Genomic DNA, 19,302 nt, shown 5'->3' on the forward strand with positions numbered 1-19,302 from the left:
AAAAACTAAATTACAAACATCTCAAAACAAACTGGTCAGACTACTGCTTGACCTTACTCCTAGAACCCACCTCACCCCTGCCCACTTTGACAACCTAGGATGGCTTAGAGTAGACGACAGAGTACAGCAACTTGCAATGGGCCTGGTCTACAAGATACACTACACGGCATGTACCCATGTACATGTCAAAATACTTCCCAAAGGTCAGTGAATACCACGATCACCCAGATTCGGCTCAAACAAGGGACTAAACACGTTTTGCAATTATGCCACATCAATGTGGAACGCCCTACCCAAAGCTGTAAAGGAATGTGAATCACTACCCACTTTCAAAACCACTGTCAAAGAACACCTACGGGAGACTGCAATTCGAAACTGGCCCCTGTAAATGTCCTAACCCAACCCCCTCCAATGTACAGTAAATGACCAAGTATGGTTGTCAATATTCCAATGTACAGTTTTGCTTGTACAGTGTTCCCCACCCACCCCCCCCCCACCCAACCCCTCCAATGTACAGTAAATGACCAAGTATGGTTGTCAATATTCCAATGTAGTTTTGCTTGTACAGTTGTACAGTGTTCCCCACCAACCCCTCCTACCCAACCCCAACCACCACCCAACCACCTCCAATGTACAGCCCCGTCCCCACCCACCCACCCAACCTCTCCCAATGTACAGTTTTTATGTCAAATGTATATACTCTCTTTTCTGGACTCTTTTTGTATCACAAACCGTACTGTATTTGCAAATCTGGTATGTCATAAATGTATAGATGTAGCAGTACTGTCTGTCATGTATGTCATATATGTCCTGATTAATTGAAAATGGGGGACCCTGATGTAAACAAGACGAAAGTCTTTCTCTGGTCTGCATCCCCTTAACAATTGTGTGTATTGAGCTGTACTGTACCCATTCTGTAATCTGTTAATAAAGTTTTCAATCAATCAATCAATATATTATAAGGCAGTGGTTCTCAACTGGTCTAGCCTCGGGACCCAACATTTTCCTTTGTCATTAAGTCGCAACCCAAATCTTTTAACCACTATGATTTATTTCAATTTTTTTTGCAGTAATACACAATCTTTCATGCACTGTTAAAAACATGAAATAAACACAAAAAAGTGCAACAAAAGTGCAACTAGGGCTAAAAACCCAATGAAATAAAATAATAATAAATAATATGCTTCTTAGCAGACTTCTTAGCTTAACATAACAGACCTAAGTTTGGGGGAACTAATGGGTTAACTGGGGTTGCAACAAAAGTGCAACTAGGGCTAAAAAGTTAAACACAATGAAATAAAATAATAATAATAATAATAATAATAATAATAAATAATATATGCTTCTTAGCAGACTTCTTAGCTTAACATCCCAGGGAACTAATGGGGTAACTGGGGATGTTGTTTGCTCCTGACAAGAGTCTCAAAGTCTGGGGTGATGAAAGAAACTCTGAGGTCATGCTCAATGTCCAATCTGTTTCTCTGCTTTGTCTTCAGCAGGACCAGAGCTGAGAAGCCACTTTGACAAAGATAGGTAGTGCAAAAAAAATATTAAAAAATATATATATATTTTTTTTCACATCCGCGACCCACTCAAAATGGCCCCGCGACCCACTTTTGGGTTGCGACCCACCAGTTGAGAAACACTGCTATAAAAGGTATTTAAACATTACACATATGCAAATATATCGATATGTGCCGCCTTACTGGACTCCACCCTCTCATTTCATTTAAGTTCATTCAGTTAAATCAATAACCAAATCAGCTTTTTTCCAACATATCCAGACTTGGCCATCTCCCCCTGACTCCGTATCAGAGACACTCCGCCTGGACTACTCGAATGCAGTCCTTTGCAGGGCTACCCAGCAATGCCCTGAACAGGCTGCAATATGTCCAAAACTCAGCTGCTAGGGTTCTCACCCGCACCAAGCCCTGGCACCACATCCACTGTCTTCCAGTAAAATCTCGCATCGACTTTAAGATCCTCCTCATCACCTACAAATCCCTTCACTCCCTTGCCCCCCGGTACCTAACTGACCTCCTCCAACCCTATATCCCACCACCGGAGGCTGCGGTCCTCTGACTCTGGTCTCCTCTCCATCCCCACCACCAACCTGCACACTGTCGGTTCCAGAGCCTTCTCTGTTGCCGCACCCACCCTCTGGAACTACCTCCCTCCCTCCAGACATCCGCAACGCTACATCCCTGGGCCCTCATTTATCAACAATTCTTAGAAAGTGTTCCATTTTCGTTCTTAAGCACAGAATTTAGAATGCGTGTACGCACAGAAAAAGCACAGAATTTAGAACGTGTGTACGCACAGAAAAATCGGGATTTATCACACGTGCGTACACGGGTCGTACGCACACTCCGTGTTGATAAATACCATTTGTTTTACACTCCTCGCTCGTAGTCGTACGCGTTTTTTTTAGTATTTGCATATAGCACCGCCCGTAATTAACCATATATGGTAATGGACCACCCCCATGAAATGTGGAAAAGTGGACTAAGCCGAGCGAAGCGTGTTATGGGAGAAATATGCGACAGACTGACAGACATGTACACGTACGGTGATGTCGGATATGATATATATTAACTTCCTAAAGACCATTGCTGCCTGGGCAGCGCAAACACTAATAATAAAGACCGTTAACCACTGTTTGCCATTGGTGTCATTAATAACCATGCTGGAATATGCCTTTTCTTCGTTTCGTTTGATTAATACCCAGGGATTAAAGTTCTCCGTCAATTTTCTACCTGCATGTGATTTGTAGAGGCATACAATCTATTTTGATGTCGGTATTAGGTAGCCTATATAAACAATAATACGAGAGCATACAAGAACAATGAATCTCACTGCCATGTAGCCTACGCCATGTGTAGCCTGCCTATATGTGATCAATACAAACTTGAACTCCATCATGTCTGTGTGCGGGAGCTCACAAGGCTGTTGTCACAATGTAAATAAAAATGTGCACTGAAAAGTTACAGTATGTAGTTGGTTGATTATTTGTATGACAGTCAGTAAACCCTTGCAGAAAGTATCCGTTTTATTTAATGAATTGAAAACATCGCCTTCCTCCCGGCATGCAGCAACGACATGTATCAGGCAAATGCGCATCACTGAGTGGAATCCCTTTCTATTCACATAACTGCATTTGTGATGGAGCTTTGACAGCTACATGGGTGGTACAGTAACAGTCTATTGCTCGATCCATCTCCAATATCACGATGGACCATGCCGGTGAACAAACACCCGAGGATGGAGACTGACTTGAATGTGCATGAGGATGGCATTTGCGTTTTGTTCCACGCTCCAATTTCGGTCTCAAATTGCGGTACAAATGAAGGAGGTGTCTCGGGTATAGCGGACTCTAGTTAATATTATGTTCTCTCGGCAATTAGACTGCCCCTCATTCATTCATTCCTATCTGCTATCTCTGAAAACAGTTCCCCGCGGAGCCCAGTCAGTGCACCCCGTATATTCCGATAACCCTAGCTGCATTCATTCGGAAAGAAAGACCTATTCCAAATGCTATATTTATAGGGTTTGACAATAATTACACTACTGTGGCTATTTTACAATGAACTATAATGAATTACGGGTCATACAGAACACGCCAGTGTTGAAACTAATGCACGGAAGCTTATTTCCGCGTTGCAGACTGCAGTCTTCATATTCTACCACCGGGCACCAGGTACGCACGGTCGGAGCTGTGCGTAAATATACGCACAAAGTCAAGCACACGTTCAAATTGATAAGTCCCACACTTTGCTTAGAAATTATCGTACGCACGGGTTATGCACATATCTGTGCGTACGCACCATTGATAAATGAGGGCCCTGGACTCCTTCAAACCACAACTCAAATCTCACCTCTTCACCAAATGTATTAATGACTCCGACGTCCCTCCTTTACCCAACCGTCCCTCCGATTTCCTTCCCCTTAGTTTGTCCCCCTCTTCTGTTAAGCGCCTTGGGTTCCCTGAAAGGTGCTATTTAAATCTAAGAAATGATTATTATTAGCACTGACCTCTGACCCTGTCCTACACTCACCTACACTACCAGCACTGACCTCTGACCCTGTCCTACACTCACCTACACTACCAGCACTGACCTCTGACCCTGTCCTACACTCACCTACACTGACCTCTGACCCTGTCCTACACTCACCTACACTACCAGCACTGACCTCTGACCCTGTCCTACACTCACCTACACTACCAGCACTGACCTCTGACCCTGTCCTACACTCACCTACACTACCAGCACTGACCTCTGACCCTGTCCTACACTCAGGGACCGAAACGAAAGCCCGCCGCCCGCCAGGGGCGGTCTGTTTTTACCTTTGGCGCATGACACTTAGAGGGCTGCCCGCCGTGTGGCGTGTAGACGTGTAGTTCATAACGATACTCTTGTGCGAGTACAGATTATAGCCGCTCGTCTTTTTTTTCTCCGCCGCAAGATCGTTAAAAAACTACAAGTCCCACATCGCACTCAAGTCAACGGTCCAATCACAGTAGAGTGACGTGACTGGTTTCATGAGAAAAAAAAGCAAATGACCAATCGGAAGCTATCATTTGGCTTGTTTACTTCCGTCTGCTCTAGTCTATATCGGACCTCCAAGAGCTAACGTTACTGTTTAAACAATGACCCAGTCAACTATTCACTTTTAGTTTAATACATGACGAGGCATTGTCTAACAGTATCTAGCTGGCTAGCTACTGATAGCTGCTGATATCAACAAATGCTCCAGCAATAGTCTACTCGAGTGCATAATACCTCCGTTCCCTCGTTAGCTAGCTTAGCTAGCTCACGTTGATCCATCTGTCCCAGTAAACTAAATTGTCTTAACGTTATCTACCGGGCTAGCAGTAGCTACAGATAGCTCCTGATATCAATGTCTTATAACATTGATTGAATGCGTATTCTAGCTGAGGGCATGTTGAATGTGATTTGACAAAAGAACAGTAACGTTATAAATAGGGTCCAGCTGCATCGCCGGAGAATCCTTGCATGCTGAATGTAGGGTCTAGCTGAATATAGGGTCTAGCTGCAGGGCCGGAGAATCCTTGCTGGAGCTGGAGGCTACTCAAGTATACACACAGACAGTGGAGCTGTTTGCAGATAGCAAGCATTTTGACTTATTGCGTGGTGGCAATGTCTCGCAGATAATACAACTACAAGTATGATTATATAATATATATTTTATTAAAACATTTTTTTTTATATAAAATATATATATATTTTTTTTTAATCAAAAAAATTTTGGTAGGTAAGAAATATGCTTGGCGGGTAGACTCTTCCCATCTACCCGCCACTGGCCGGTGAGTCAAAAAGTTAATTTCGCTCCCTGCCTACACTCACCTACACTACCAGCACTGACCTCTGACCCTGTCCTACACTACCAGCACTGACCTCTGACCCTGTCCAACACTCACCCACACTACCAGCACTGATCTCTGACCTAAATGGACTACATTTTATATAGTGCTTTTATCCTTTTGCGCTTTACAATTTGTTCCTCACATTTGACCCATTCACTCACACACCAACGGTGGAGGCAACCATGCAAGGTGCCAACCTGCTCATCGGGAGCAGTTAGGGATAGGTGTCTTGCTCAAGGACACTTCGACACTTTGCCGGGAGGAGCTGGAAAAATCGAACCGGGAACCTCCGGATTACCAGACAACTGCTCAACCTCCTGAGTCAATGTCGCCCCACTACACTACCAGCACTGACCTCCGACCCTGTCCTACACTCACCCAAACGACCCCTTGTGAAGGTAGCCTAAATATCTTAGTTAACCAACACCTACCCTTTTGTATTCAGTACATTTCATACACAGAAAGTGTTTTACATAAAATAGATCAATGGAGATCATGAAGAGCATTACAAATGTTTAAGTGTAATTATCTACACTCAAAGTAACACAATTTAAATTAAGAGACAATGGTGAACACATGTTTTTTTTTTCTTTTTTGGCAAATCTGAGATCTTCCGGGATGTTTGTTCCAACTATGTGTAGCAATAATACCTGTTGAGAAATGAATAATATCAAGTCATCCTACCCTCTTAATGTAGACATAAGTATTGGTTGGTCACCCACACCTTCACTTCAGTCAACACAAAGCCTGTATGGCAGTAACATCGTCCCACCACTAGAGGGCAGGCCAAATCTAGTTAGAAACCTTTTTTTCCCCCTTCTCTCTTCTCTGACAGAATGTCAAATGGTTAAAAGTTAACTGTGCCACTTCAGAGCCATTTATCCACCTGACATTGAGGACGGATGACTCTGTCTCTCCGTGTGACGCGAAAAGAGCCGCCGTGAGATAAGAGGCACGAGTTAAGTAGACTGTTCAACATGGCGACTGCTGAGGCAGACATGGAGGACAGCTGCAGAAGACAGTTTCAACTGTTCTATATGCTGCCGCAGAAGGAGAAAGAGAAGAAGAAGAAGGAGAGGAAGAAGAAAAGTAGAAAAAGATGAAGAAAAAGGAGGAGAAGAAAAAGAAGAGGATGAAGAAAAAGAAGACTGATAAGAAGAAAACAAAGAAGAAAAAGAAGAAAAAGGAGGAAAAAGAAGATGAATAAAAAAGAAGAAAAAGAAGATGGAGAAAGGAGAAAAAAAAAGAAAAATATGGAGAAAAAGAAGACGGAGAAGAAAAAGAAGAAAATAGAGAAGAAGAAAAAGAAGACTGATAAGAATAAGAAGGGGAGGAAGAAGTGAAGAACGATATTGACACGGCGGCCATTTTGCTCTCCTGTCACACTCAGGTTGGGATTTCTTTCCCCGCGGAGACCATAAAGGGGGTACAAATGTTAAAAAGCACCTTAGGTGAGAACGGGGTGGAAATAAATCCCAACCTGAGCGAGACATGAGACACGGTGGAGGGACGCATGGAGAGATGCGGTGGAGGGTTCATACCAGGGACCTTGTCCTCCTCTCTCAGAGTAAACAGTAATTATCATCTCATCTGCAAAACAGGAGACTTCGCCCTCGGAACGCACGTCAAACGGGCTGCTGACGCGGGAGCCGTCCGAGAACGCCGGACAAAAGAGAAGCCTCCTTAGTCCAGAATAATTACAGGATGGAAAAAGAAAAGCCATTAGCGAGGATAGAAATGAGGCCTTTTAGACCTTATTAGACGACCTTTTAGGCCATAGATGATAGATTCACTTTTAAACCTCCGTCCCGGCAAACACTGAGGATAGATAGAATAAAGAAAAGAGATAAAAAAAAAAAACCTTAGCCACAGCGATGACATCATCATTCTCATCTCTTGTTTGGTCACGACTTTAATGGAAGAAAAGGACGTTTACAAGGTAAAATAAGTATATAATAATGTTCAGAGAGAGGAAGAGTTTACAAGGTAAAAACAATAATAATGTTGCTTTTAAAGGAGAGAGAGAGATAGAGAGAGAGAGAGGAGGTGTCTCTCATTATGCATCAAATGGATTAAGATTTCAAATGTAGAAGCATCAGAAAGTATTATCTAATTACAGAGTTCACTGAACGAGAGGTCGGAGAGGAGAAGAAAGAAGAAATGTGGGCAGGCGGCGCGATGTTCGGCGCTCGCCACTTGGGGGGTGACGGCGATGGGTTGATTTATGCACAAATAGATTCCACTTCTATTGCGACGCGGTAATTAGGGATTTGTCAGGAAATCTGACCCTCTTAGGTAGAAATTACTTTGTATAATAAGAGCGCCAGAGAAGCACGGCGCTCCTCTAGACACATAATTTAGCTTGATTATTTATACATCAAAGAGAATCTGTCAGGGACGGGGAGAAATATTAAAGTAGTGAGGGGGTATTAGGGGGGGGGGGGCTGCAGACTGAGAGAAATACGCAGAAGAAGAGGAGTGGAGAAAGGAGAGAGAGAGAAGGGGGAGACTGAGGAAGTAGGGGAGGAGAACCGAGAGAGAGAGGGGGTGAAGAGAGAAACAGAGAGGGGATGAAGAGAGAGAGAGAGGGGATGAAGAGAGAGAAACAGAGGGGAAGAAGAGAGAGAGATAGAGGGAGAGAGAGGGGAGATAGATTGAGAGGTTGGAGAGAAAGCGAGGGAGAGAGGATGAAGAGAGAGATGGGATGAAGAGAGAGAGGGAGAGGGGATGAAGAGAGGAGAGAGAAGGGATGAAGAGAGGGAGAGAAAGAGAGGGATAGAGAAGGGATGAAGAGAGGGATAGAGGGGATGAAGAGAGGGAGAGAGAAACGGAGAGAGAGAGAGAGACAGAGAGAGGGGCTACTCCAAAAATAAAAGCTAGTCGTCTCCTTCCAAAAAAATACGTGCAACAAAAACGACGGGAATTTTAATAAAAGCTTTTTCTTATTTTTTCCCCCCTCTCCCAAAATTTTGCATATAGATTGCCATGGCATTTACAGCTGTCAAATTTAATTTGTCTTTAATTCTTCACGGCCGTGGACGAGGAGGGACGAGGAGGGACGAGCAGGGGGCCCTGGAGTGCTGACAGCCCTGTTCCTGGAGCTCAGGTAGGGGCCCCCCGGATCAATAATGTGTCCTTATGAGAAATTACGCGTAATGCTATTGAGTATGCATCCGGGCCTCGGTGGGGATAAGGGGCTAATGAAATGCCATCGCTGCCGTTAGATAACGCTGAGGGGGGGGGGGGGGGGGGTAGGGAGAGAGAAAGAGAGGAGGGGGGGATAGGGAGAGAGAAAGAGAGGAGGGGGGGGGGGGGTGACATCCTTGAGGAAGATAATTTACTGGAGGGGAGGGAGAGATGGATCTGCCTCCTAATCTGATCCAAAGCAGAGATTCTCCCAGTGTCCCTCAGAAGAGGCGTCACCACACACACGCGCGCACACACACACACAAAGTAAAATGATGCAATAGTGCAATGCAATAAGTACACAGACGGACATGTACTGTACACACACACACAAGTACACACACAGACATGTACTGTACACCCACACACACGTAAACACACACACCTAGATAGATATGTACACACACCTAGACATCTACACACACACACACACCTAGACACGTACACACACCTAGACATCTACACAGACACACACACCTAGACACGTACACACACCTAGACATCTACACACAGACACACACCTAGACATCTACACACACACGCACACCTATACATATACACACACCTAGACATGTACACAGACACACACCTAGACATGTACACACACACACCACACATCGACATGTACACACACACACACACACACCTAGACATGTATACACACTAGGGGTGCACCGATGTATCGGTCGGGTATCGGTATCGGCCGATAAGTGCCTTGTTGACTGCAATCGGCCTATCGGCCGATAAGCTCGAATGTGCCGATGGCAGTAGCCGATAAATATCCATCAATTTGTGTAGCGTCAAGACAAAAAAAAGTTCACTCGCAACCTACCTGCACAACGCCGCCCCCGGCCCACACACACACACACACACACACACACAAGCTACTGCATCAAAGTTACTACTTATGATTAACAAGGCATTCGTTTTGTGGCATTAACATTATATAGTTAGTGTTACACGTTCATAACATCAGCATATTATTTACCCGAACGTAGCAAGCGTTCATACTAGCTCAGTTCCTTCCGTTGCTCACAGAACCCTGAGTTTTACCCATTCTGCAATCTGTTAATAATGTTTTCAATCAGACACATGTATAGAAAGGCTTTGTTTTATTATAACATGGCAGTAGCCGATAAATATCCATCAATTTGTGTAGCGTCAAGACAAAAAAAATTTCACTCGCGACCTACCTGCACAACGCCGCCCCCGGCCCACACACACAAGCTACTGCATCAAAGTTACTACTTATGATTAACAAGGCATTCGTTTTGTGGCATTAACATTATATAGTTAGTGTTACACGTTCATAACATCAGCATATTATTTACCCGAACGTAGCAAGCGTTCATACTAGCTCAGTTCCTTCCGTTGCTCACAGAGCCCTGAGTTTTACCCATTCTGCAATCTGTTAATAACGTTTTCAATCAGACACATGTATAGAAAGGCTTTGTTTTATTATAACATTAGTTGCAGTAAAGTCATTATGCCTCATTTAAGTCATCCTGCGGAGCTAAAAGCTAAACGTCGGCCGCGCCGTGTTGTTGTTCTAGAAAACCTCTGTCGTCAAAATCAATGGCGGACAAAAGCAGGAGTAAAAAATGCAACACGCTTGCCGATTGGTGGTAACAGCAGAGGCGGGTGCAAGCGGTGTGTGACGTAATTGGCAGAATCGACTGTCAATCAAAATGTCATTGGTTGAGACAATAGTATCTCACTGCAGCCCAGCAGGTAGACCATGCTGGGAGAACTAGTATCTAGCTGCAGCCCTGCAGAACATACTGGGAGAGGGATAGTGCTATTTCTTGATGTTTCCTTTTTTTAAGTAAGTAAAGAGGCCTATGTTCATATCGGTGAGCACAATTTGTAAGACAAATATACAGTAGTTTCATAAAAAAATTAAAAATAAAATTACAAACAGAATTAATATTTAAAAAATATTTAAAAAAAATATTTTGCTACAAATATCGGTATCGGTATCGGCCGATTGTGTTAGTTGAACAATCGGTATCGGTGGCAAATGTTCATATCGGTGCATCCCTAATACACACCTAGACATCTACACACAGACACACACCTAGACATGTACACACACACCTAGACATCTACACACACACACACACACACCTATACATATACACACACACCTAGACATGTACACACACTTAGACATGTACACACACACACACCTAGACATGTACACACACCACACATAGACATGTACACACACACACACACACCTAGACATGTATACACACCTAGACATGTACACACACACACACACACACACACTAGGGTTGGGTACCGTTCACATTTGATACCTTTTTCCGGTATTTCCATTATAACAACATTTTTATTTCTGTTGTAAAACTAAACTAAAGTCTAAACTTCTCAATTTAAACATTGTTATCACACCACACAAACTAAAACCCCTCCCTACCTCCCTCTCCCAAACCGTTCAACAATTTTTTTATGTTGTGTGATCATGTATACATTTATCTATTATTATTTAAATAACATTATCTGGCCATCCTCAGTAAATACTATCAAACTCCTCTGACCTCATCTGGTCTTTCCAAAGAAGAGATGGGACGTGTGCACACACACACAAAGGGAGAATGGCTCATAGCAGATTTTTTTTTTCCTATCTATTTTTTGTTCACACTTTTTTTCTCCCATCCCAATTTAGTCGTTATGCCAATTCCCTTCCTGGTCGTTGCGCGCATTTGCCCCCTACTGTCGGCCTGGGGAGGGTGAAGACTACCACATGCCTCCTCCGATACACGTGGAGTCAGCCAGCCGCTTCTTTTCACCTGACAGCGAGGACTCTCACTGGGGGAATGTAACGGCGTTACATTGTAACGCGTGGTGGGAGGATCACACTACAGTATCTCCCACAGATCCCTTCCCTGCTGAATAGGTGCCCCCGACCGACCAGTAGGAGTCGCTGTTTACAACGACCAGGACACATACCCCACCGGCTTCCCACCCGCTAACACTGCCAATTGTGTTAGTAGGGACGACTGACTAAGCCGGAGGTACCGCTGACAGCTGGATTCAATCCCAGAGTCTCAGCGGTGGTACAGATGAATCTTTTCAGAATCGGGTCCCTTCTGCCACTCCAATGTCACTTCGATGTCAGTTTAGAACTAGCACTAGATGTTAATTTTCTGCAGTAAACAAAGCGAGGGTACTTAACTCAAGTGCTTAAGTTACTTTTCTGCAGTAAACAAAGCGAGGGTACTTAACCTAAGTGCTTCCCCAGGGAGGGGGTCGGGGGCTACTGCGATCGGCATTGCAATTCCAGCGTAGGCAAACGAGCCAGGGACAGCTAGAGTGATCCAGAACGGGAATCAAAGGAAACGGATCAAAGGATCTAAAAACGTATTATTACGTTTTTGGCGCTCAAACGTTGGCAGTCAAACACGTAATATTACGTGTTTGGCCGTCAAAGAGTTAAGGATGGAGAGAAAGAGAGAGAGGGAATGAGTATACAAAGTAATTTTTTTTTTAATTAGAACACATAACACACTCATAAGCTCAAGATGACAGGTCTGCATCACACAAGGAAATAAAAAAATTAAAAATAAAGTATTATGACCATGACATGAAGAGAGCTCTTTGAACACACACACACACACACACACACACACACACACACACACACACACACACACACACACACACACACACACACACACACACACACACACACACACACACACACACACACACACACACACACACACACACACACACACACACACACACACACACACACACACACACACCACACACACACACACACACGTGCCATCTGCCGCAAATTAATATTGATAATGCGCGGCATCCAACACTAAACGCCCGACGCATAAATGGTTTGGTTACTTGCTCAATGGCGCGCGACTCCTTGGCTTTTGAATCATTCATGGCAGCAGCTACATCATTTAGACACAATTTGTCACACGGCAGCTGTATGGAGACCTGGGAGGGGCATCAAGCGGAAGGGAAACACATTAAAAGTTCAAGTTTTTGGCTACTTCAACAGGGTTTTTAAGTCATTGCGAGGGTGTGTGTGTGTGTGTGTGTGTGTGTGTGTGTGTGTGTGTGTGTGTGTGTGTCTGTGTGTGTTGGTGTGTTGGTCGGGGGATGGGGGTTGCGAGGTATCTCCTGACAAGCAGAACCAAATGACGTTTCCATTGGAGTGTAAGCCCGGTTGGGTTGTCATGGCGCTCGTAAGGAATGCGTTTAGAACGCGCCGCCGCGGTGGTTCTTGGCGAGGAGCGCGCCGTGACAACCGTCGAGGAGAGATAAGTGAGACGAATCAAAACAACATACATCAAAAAAACGCTGAATTAAATAACGTATTTTTTCTCCCCGGTGAACTCGCCGGCGTGTGGCTGTGTTTATTCACATCCGCGAACAGATGTCTGGCCACCTGCCGCCGCTGCAGACCACTGTATGGATTTTTTTAAAACCATAACGTGTTTTTATTACATTAAACCATGATTGACCCAATAATATGAAGGAACAGAAACACGTGATGGGATCACTATGGATCATCAGCGTTACGACCGGCTGCTCTCATTGATCAGAGAGAGGACCTACTGGAGGAGTCTGGAGGAGTCTGGAGGAGTCTGGAGGACTCAGGGGGAGTCTGGAGGAGTCAGGGGGAGTCTGGAGGAGCCAGGGGGAGTCTGGAGGAGCCAGGGGGACTCAGGGGGAGTCTGGAGGAGTCAGGGGGACTCAGGAGGAGTCAGGGGGAGTCTGGAGGAGCCAGGAGGAGTCAGGGGGAGTCTGGAGGAGTCTGGGGGACTCAGGAGGAGTCAGGAGGAGTCAGGAGGAGTCAGGGGGACTCAGGAGGAGTCAGGAGGAGTCTGGAGGAGTCAGGAGGAGTCAGGGGGAATCAGGAGGAGTCAGGGGGAATCAGGAGGAGTCAGGGGGAATCAGGAGGAGTCAGGGGGAGTCTGGAGGAGCCAGGGGGACTCAGGAGGAGTCAGGGGGAGTCTGGAGGAGTCTGGGGGACTCAGGAGGAGTCAGGGGGAGTCTGGAGGAGTCTGGGGGACTCAGGAGGAGTCAGGGGGAGTCTGGAGGAGTCTGGGGGACTCAGGAGGAGTCAGGGGGAGTCAGGAGGAGTCAGGGGGAGTCTGGAGGAGTCAGGGGGAGTCTGGAGGAGTCTGGGGGAGTCAGGAGGAGTCAGGGGGAGTCAGGAGGAGTCAGGGGGACTCAGGAGGAGTCAGGGGGAGTCTGGAGGAGTCAGGAGGAGTCAGGGGGAGTCAGGGGGACTCAGGAGGAGTCAGGGGGACTCAGGAGGAGTCAGGGGGACTCAGGAGGAGTCAGAGGGAGTCTGGAGGAGAGGAGTCTGGAGGAGTCAGGAGGAGTCAGGGGGAGTCTGGAGGAGTCAGGGGGAGTCTGGAGGAGTCAGGAGGAGTCAGGAGGAGTCAGGGGGAGTCAGGGGGACTCAGGAGGAGTCAGGGGGAGTCAGGGGGAGTCTGGAGGAGTCAGGGGGACTCAGGAGGACTCAGGAGGAGTCAGGGGGAGTCAGGGGGAGTCAGGAGGAGTCAGGGGGAGTCTGGAGGAGTCTGGGGGACTCAGGAGGAGTCAGGGGGAGTCAGGAGGAGTCAGGAGGAGTCAGGGGGAGTCAGGAGGAGTCAGGGGGAGTCAGGAGGAGTCAGGAGGACTCAGGGGGACTCAGGGGGACTCAGGAGGAGTCAGGGGGACTCAGGAGGAGTCAGGGGGACTCAGGAGGAGTCAGAGGGAGTCTGGAGGAGAGGAGTCTGGAGGAGTCAGGGGGAGTCTGGAGGAGAGGAGTCTGGAGGAGTCTGGAGGAGTCAGGGGGAGTCTGGAGGAGTCAGGGGGAGTCTGGGGGAGTCAGGAGGAGTCTGGAGGAGTCAGGGGGAGTCAGGGGGAGTCAGAGGGAGTCTGGAGGAGTCAGGGGGAGTCAGGAGGAGTCAGAGGGAGTCAGAGGGAGTCTGGAGGAGTCAGGGGGAGTCAGGAGGAGTCTGGAGGAGTCAGGGGGACTCAGGAGGAGTCAGGGGGAGTCAGGAGGAGTCAGGGGGACTCAGGAGGAGTCAGGAGGAGTCAGGGGGACTCAGGAGGAGTCAGGAGGAGAGGAGTCTGGAGGAGTCAGGGGGAGTCTGGAGGAGTCAGGGGGAGTCTGGGGGAGTCAGGAGGAGTCAGGGGGAGTCTGGGGGAGTCAGGAGGAGTCAGGGGGAGTCTGGGGGAGTCAGGAGGAGTCAGGGGGAGTCAGGAGGAGTCAGGGGGAGTTTGGGGGAGTCTGGAGGAGTCAGGGGGAGTCAGGAGGAGTCAGGGGGAGTCTGGGGGAGTCAGGGGGAGTCTGGGGGAGTCTGGAGGAGTCAGGGGGAGTCAGGAGGAGTCAGGGGGAGTCAGGAGGAGTCTGGAGGAGTCAGGAGGAGGGGGAGTCAGGAGGAGTCTGGAGGAGTCAGGAGGAGTCTGGGGGAGTCTGGGGGAGTCTGGGGGACTCAGGAGTAGTCAGGGGGAGTCGGGGGGACTCAGAGGGAGTCTGGAGGAGTCAGGAGGTTTAGCTGACACTTTTATCCAAAGCGACTTACTGTACAAGTTCTGTGCATGTGACCTCACCTCTCCCTGCGTCACATAAACAATAATAATAATGATGACAATGATATTGGAGATTTCACTGTGAATTATGTACAAGTCCCTATGGGTTATCCTCCACGTATCCCTCCAGAATTCACTAGACCACAAAGGCCTTGTCCCCAGCCTCCAGGATACAGAGACCTTGTCCGCGGCCCCCAGGATACAGAGCGGTTGACCGTGAAGGCCTTGTCCGCGGCCCCCAGGATACAGAGCGGTTGACCGTGAAGGCCTTGTCCGCGGCCCCCAGGATACAGAGCGGTTGACCGCGAAGACCTTGTCCGCGGCCCCCAGGATACAGAGCGGTTGACCGTGAAGGCCTTGTCCGCGGCCCCCAGGATACAGAGCGGTTGACCGCGAAGACCTTGTCCGCGGCCCCCAGGATACAGAGCGGTTGACCGCGAAGACCTTGTCCGCGGCCCCCAGGATACAGAGCGGTTGACCGCGAAGACCTTGTCCGCGGCCGCCAGGATACAGAGCGGTTGACCGTGAAGGCCTTGTCCGCGGCCCCCAGGATACAGAGCGGTTGACTGTGAAGACCTTGTCCGCGGCCCCCAGGATACAGAGCGGTTGACCGTGAAGGCCTTGGCCTCCAGGACGCTGAGCGGTCTGCCGTAGGGTGACTGAGGAGGTCCCCAGTGGCCGTCATAGTGGATGAAGTTGTAACCCGCCGTGTGGAGGCTGGACCTGGGGCAACACGTGCTGCGATGTGGGCAACACGGTGTACAGACCCGCAGCGTCGCTCCAGGAGAACAGGCCACCGCTGGACCACTGCTAGTTACCTTGGGGACCAAAATCCAGTTTGGGGACCCGTAACGGTTGACCACAGGCGAGCTCGGTGGACGAAGACCGGAGGTCCTGCTCAGGAGTGGTCGAGTCCCCGCGTGACCCACGGAGGTCTGGGGACGAGGAGCGGTGGGACAGAGGAGCTTCACTCCGAGGCCCTGGGCTCTGAAGAGACTCGGGGCCCCCGGTCAGAGGAGATGGGCGACGCAGGTGCTGATGAACGCTCTGAAATGCTTATTTCTTAAAATTGCCAAAAATCTGGGTTCAAAATTAATGTTGTTGTTTACATGTTGGAGGCATGTATCCCCCCCGCACCCCCCTCTACTTCCCATTTCCCCACATGGAATGCACCCGATTGGATAAATAACATGCTGGTGCTCTAGTGCAACATCTAGTGGCTGAATGTTATCTATGGCTAAACATTTTCAGTGTCCGGGTCGCATGTAGCCTTTTTACAACGCATCCGCGTTTCCGGCGCTCTGATTGGCCAGGTCATGTGACATGTGCGCCCAATAGCGTGTTTGCCCATTTCCGCGTCAAAACAGCCTGCTCTAAGACAAACTCTAACCTTAACCAACTTCGAAGACTGCCTAAGCTTAACCAGTGTAGAAACTTGCCGTCCCACGATTGGCGCTCATGTCACATGACCTGGCCAATCAGAGTGCAAAACGGGAACCAGGAAGCGTTGTAAAAAGGCTTCAAGCGTCCGGGTCGCGTATATATTTTCCCCAACGGAGTTTTACTTCCACGTTCGGTTTGCGCGATCTGATTGGCTACTGACGTTTTTTTCAGCGCCAATCGCGTTACTCCTAACAATCGCCCCAGCAGGCTGTTACCCTAACCCTAACCTTAACCAACTAACCTTAACCCTAACCAACTTCGAAAGAGAGCGACTTCGAAAGAGTCGCCAAGCTTAACCAGTTTGTTAGGAGTAACACAATCGGCGCTGAGAGAAACGTCAGTGGCCAATCAGATCGCGCAAATCGAACACGGAAGTGAAACTCCGTTGGGGAAAATATACAGGCGTCCGGGTCACAGAGAAATCGAGGACGGAGGAAGGGAAGCGTTTTTAAACCTTTGGAAAAGTTAAAAGGTTGGAATGTGGCTCAGAGAAAACATGCAAATAAAAGAACACTAAGACATTGGTGATTAACAGCGCATAAAAAAAAAATAAAAAAATCCCCTAATTTTTTTATATTTTTTCACTGCCCTTCCAACTCTTCACCTTAATAACGCAAATTAATTTGTAGTTTTGGGATATGTGTTGAGATGACGGGATTTACCTGCACATAGTCCTTTTACATAGCTGTAGATACTATATCTATATCTGTACATATCCTACTCTTACTAGTTACGCTGCTGGCCAGTATGACTACTACCATACTGTCTTTATACCTGTATCACTGTACATATTAATACTACAACTCTGTACATATTTTGTGCCCAGTTTAATCACCTGTACATTGTATATTACTGTTGCACTTTACTGCTACATTTGCACTCTGGTTGGATGCCAAACTTATTTTGGTTGAACTGTACTTGTGTTCTAATCTAATAACTCTTGCTTTATTTGGTGGAGTGTTCCTTTAAACGCCCACTTCCACCTTTATACTGGGTTCAAAGAGAAAATTCCTACTCTCTTGGCAGGAACCCAGATCACACACCTAGCTCGCTGCTCGCCTCCATCCTATGCGTATTAGAGCTGTCCCCAAGCCTGTTTTTTTGGATTCGAACATTCGCCAGGGTTTTTCGAACGGATGTTCGAACCATCGTTTTTAATCATTATACCGTGTAATGTTAAGTAACTTGAGTTCCGCTGGGAAAAGCATCAGCATCACTGTATACACTTGGTTTAATCCAAACGTCCATTCGGAAAATGTTGTATTATGAAATAAGACGGGTGAGTGTGAGCCACTAAACTCTCTTTTTTGCATGTTTGATTAATTTCCTGATATGACGGGGACCCCTCATCTCACTAGACTGTGTTGTTGTGACCCGTGTTCGCACGTGACCTTCAAATTATTGTAAACACAACATAGTACTGTGATATTCTGATATATATATATCACATTCTGATATATATTTTCAGTAAAAATAAAAAAAGCAGAGGTTTGAAGTTTGAACCCATTAATTAAGATTTGAATGCCAACGTAACGAACGAAGGTCAGAACATTCAAACGTTTGGGCTCGGCCCTAATGCCTATGGCGTCACTCACGCTGAGCAGGCCGCCCTGGCTCCTGGTGTGGCCGAACACCTTGTCCACGGTGCAGTCCCTCAGGGGGAAGGCATGCTGGCCGGCGAACCTCTGCCCTGTGGTGGCTCGCTTGGCCTGCAGCAGCATGTCGGAGAACAGGAAGAACATCTTGGGCTTGGCCTCCGCCCCTTTAGGAGACACAGTCTTCAGGCAGCCCTCACGGATGTACCACCTCCCTGGGAGAGAGGCGAGGAGAGGAGAGGGGGGAGATAAACAGACAAAAGGGGAGAGAGAGGCGAGGAGAGATAAAGGAGGGGAGGTAATATCATTAGCGATTTAATATTGGCTGGCTGATATTGGCTTATCATAGATATATCGGTATTGGTGTGTATGTTACTGATTAGGGTTGGGCACAGAGAACCGTTAAGAAGATGTTTGCATTTTTTTTTATTATTATTATTTTTAATTAATTTGTTAATTAATACCCTAGTTACAGTACAGCAACCAAATGAAACTATCAAGTCAACTGACAATGTGAATAGTATGAAAAAAATAAAGGATTTTTCAAAAAAAGAAAATTCTCCTGCTAAATAAGCTGTGACCTGTTTTGACCTGCACTTCAAAGAATCGGAATCGAGAATCGTTTAGAACAGCAATCGAAATGGAGAATCTGAATCATTCAAATCCAAACGACACCCAACCCTATTACTGATATATTAGCCGATATTATAAATGGTCTGCATTTATACAACAGCTTTTATCCAAAGCGCTTTACAACTTATGCCTCACATTCACCCATTCACTCACACAACAACAGAGGAGGCGACCATGCAGGCAACCTGTTCATCGGGAAGGGGTTAAGTGTCTTGCTCAAGGACACTTCGACGCGCTGCCCGGGAATCGAACCGGGAACCTTCCGATTGCCAGACGACCAGTCTACCTCCTGAGCCACTGTTATGTTAACAGTGGTTTAGCCATCTTTCATGGGATCTAGCGATGTTTTAATATATATATATAGCATCGTCGAATATAGCAGCATCATCTCAAACTGGAGATCTTGAGGAATTCAGTCCATACGGCTCAAACACACCGGACGCAGGCGTGAGGCGGACGAGCGATCAGCGCTTCACTTTC

The 19,302-nt window shown here is 47.0% G+C and overlaps 1 protein-coding gene across 1 annotated transcript in view; it reads right to left on the minus strand.

Annotated features, from left to right (window-relative positions):
* The window catches only part of arhgef39 (Rho guanine nucleotide exchange factor (GEF) 39), a gene marked incomplete at its 5' end in the record, with an annotated part of 125,960 nt that overhangs the window by 25,605 nt on the left and 81,053 nt on the right, over window positions 1-19,302 (minus strand). The window contains one exon of the mRNA XM_084330962.1: window positions 18,190-18,404. Within this exon, the coding sequence (XP_084187088.1) occupies window positions 18,190-18,404 (215 nt within the window). The remainder of the gene's footprint in view (window positions 1-18,189; window positions 18,405-19,302) is intronic.

The sequence above is a fragment of the Notolepis coatsorum genome, assembly GCF_963971535.1.
Source record: "Notolepis coatsorum genome assembly, chromosome: 15".
Lineage (NCBI taxonomy): Eukaryota > Metazoa > Chordata > Actinopteri > Aulopiformes > Paralepididae > Notolepis > Notolepis coatsorum.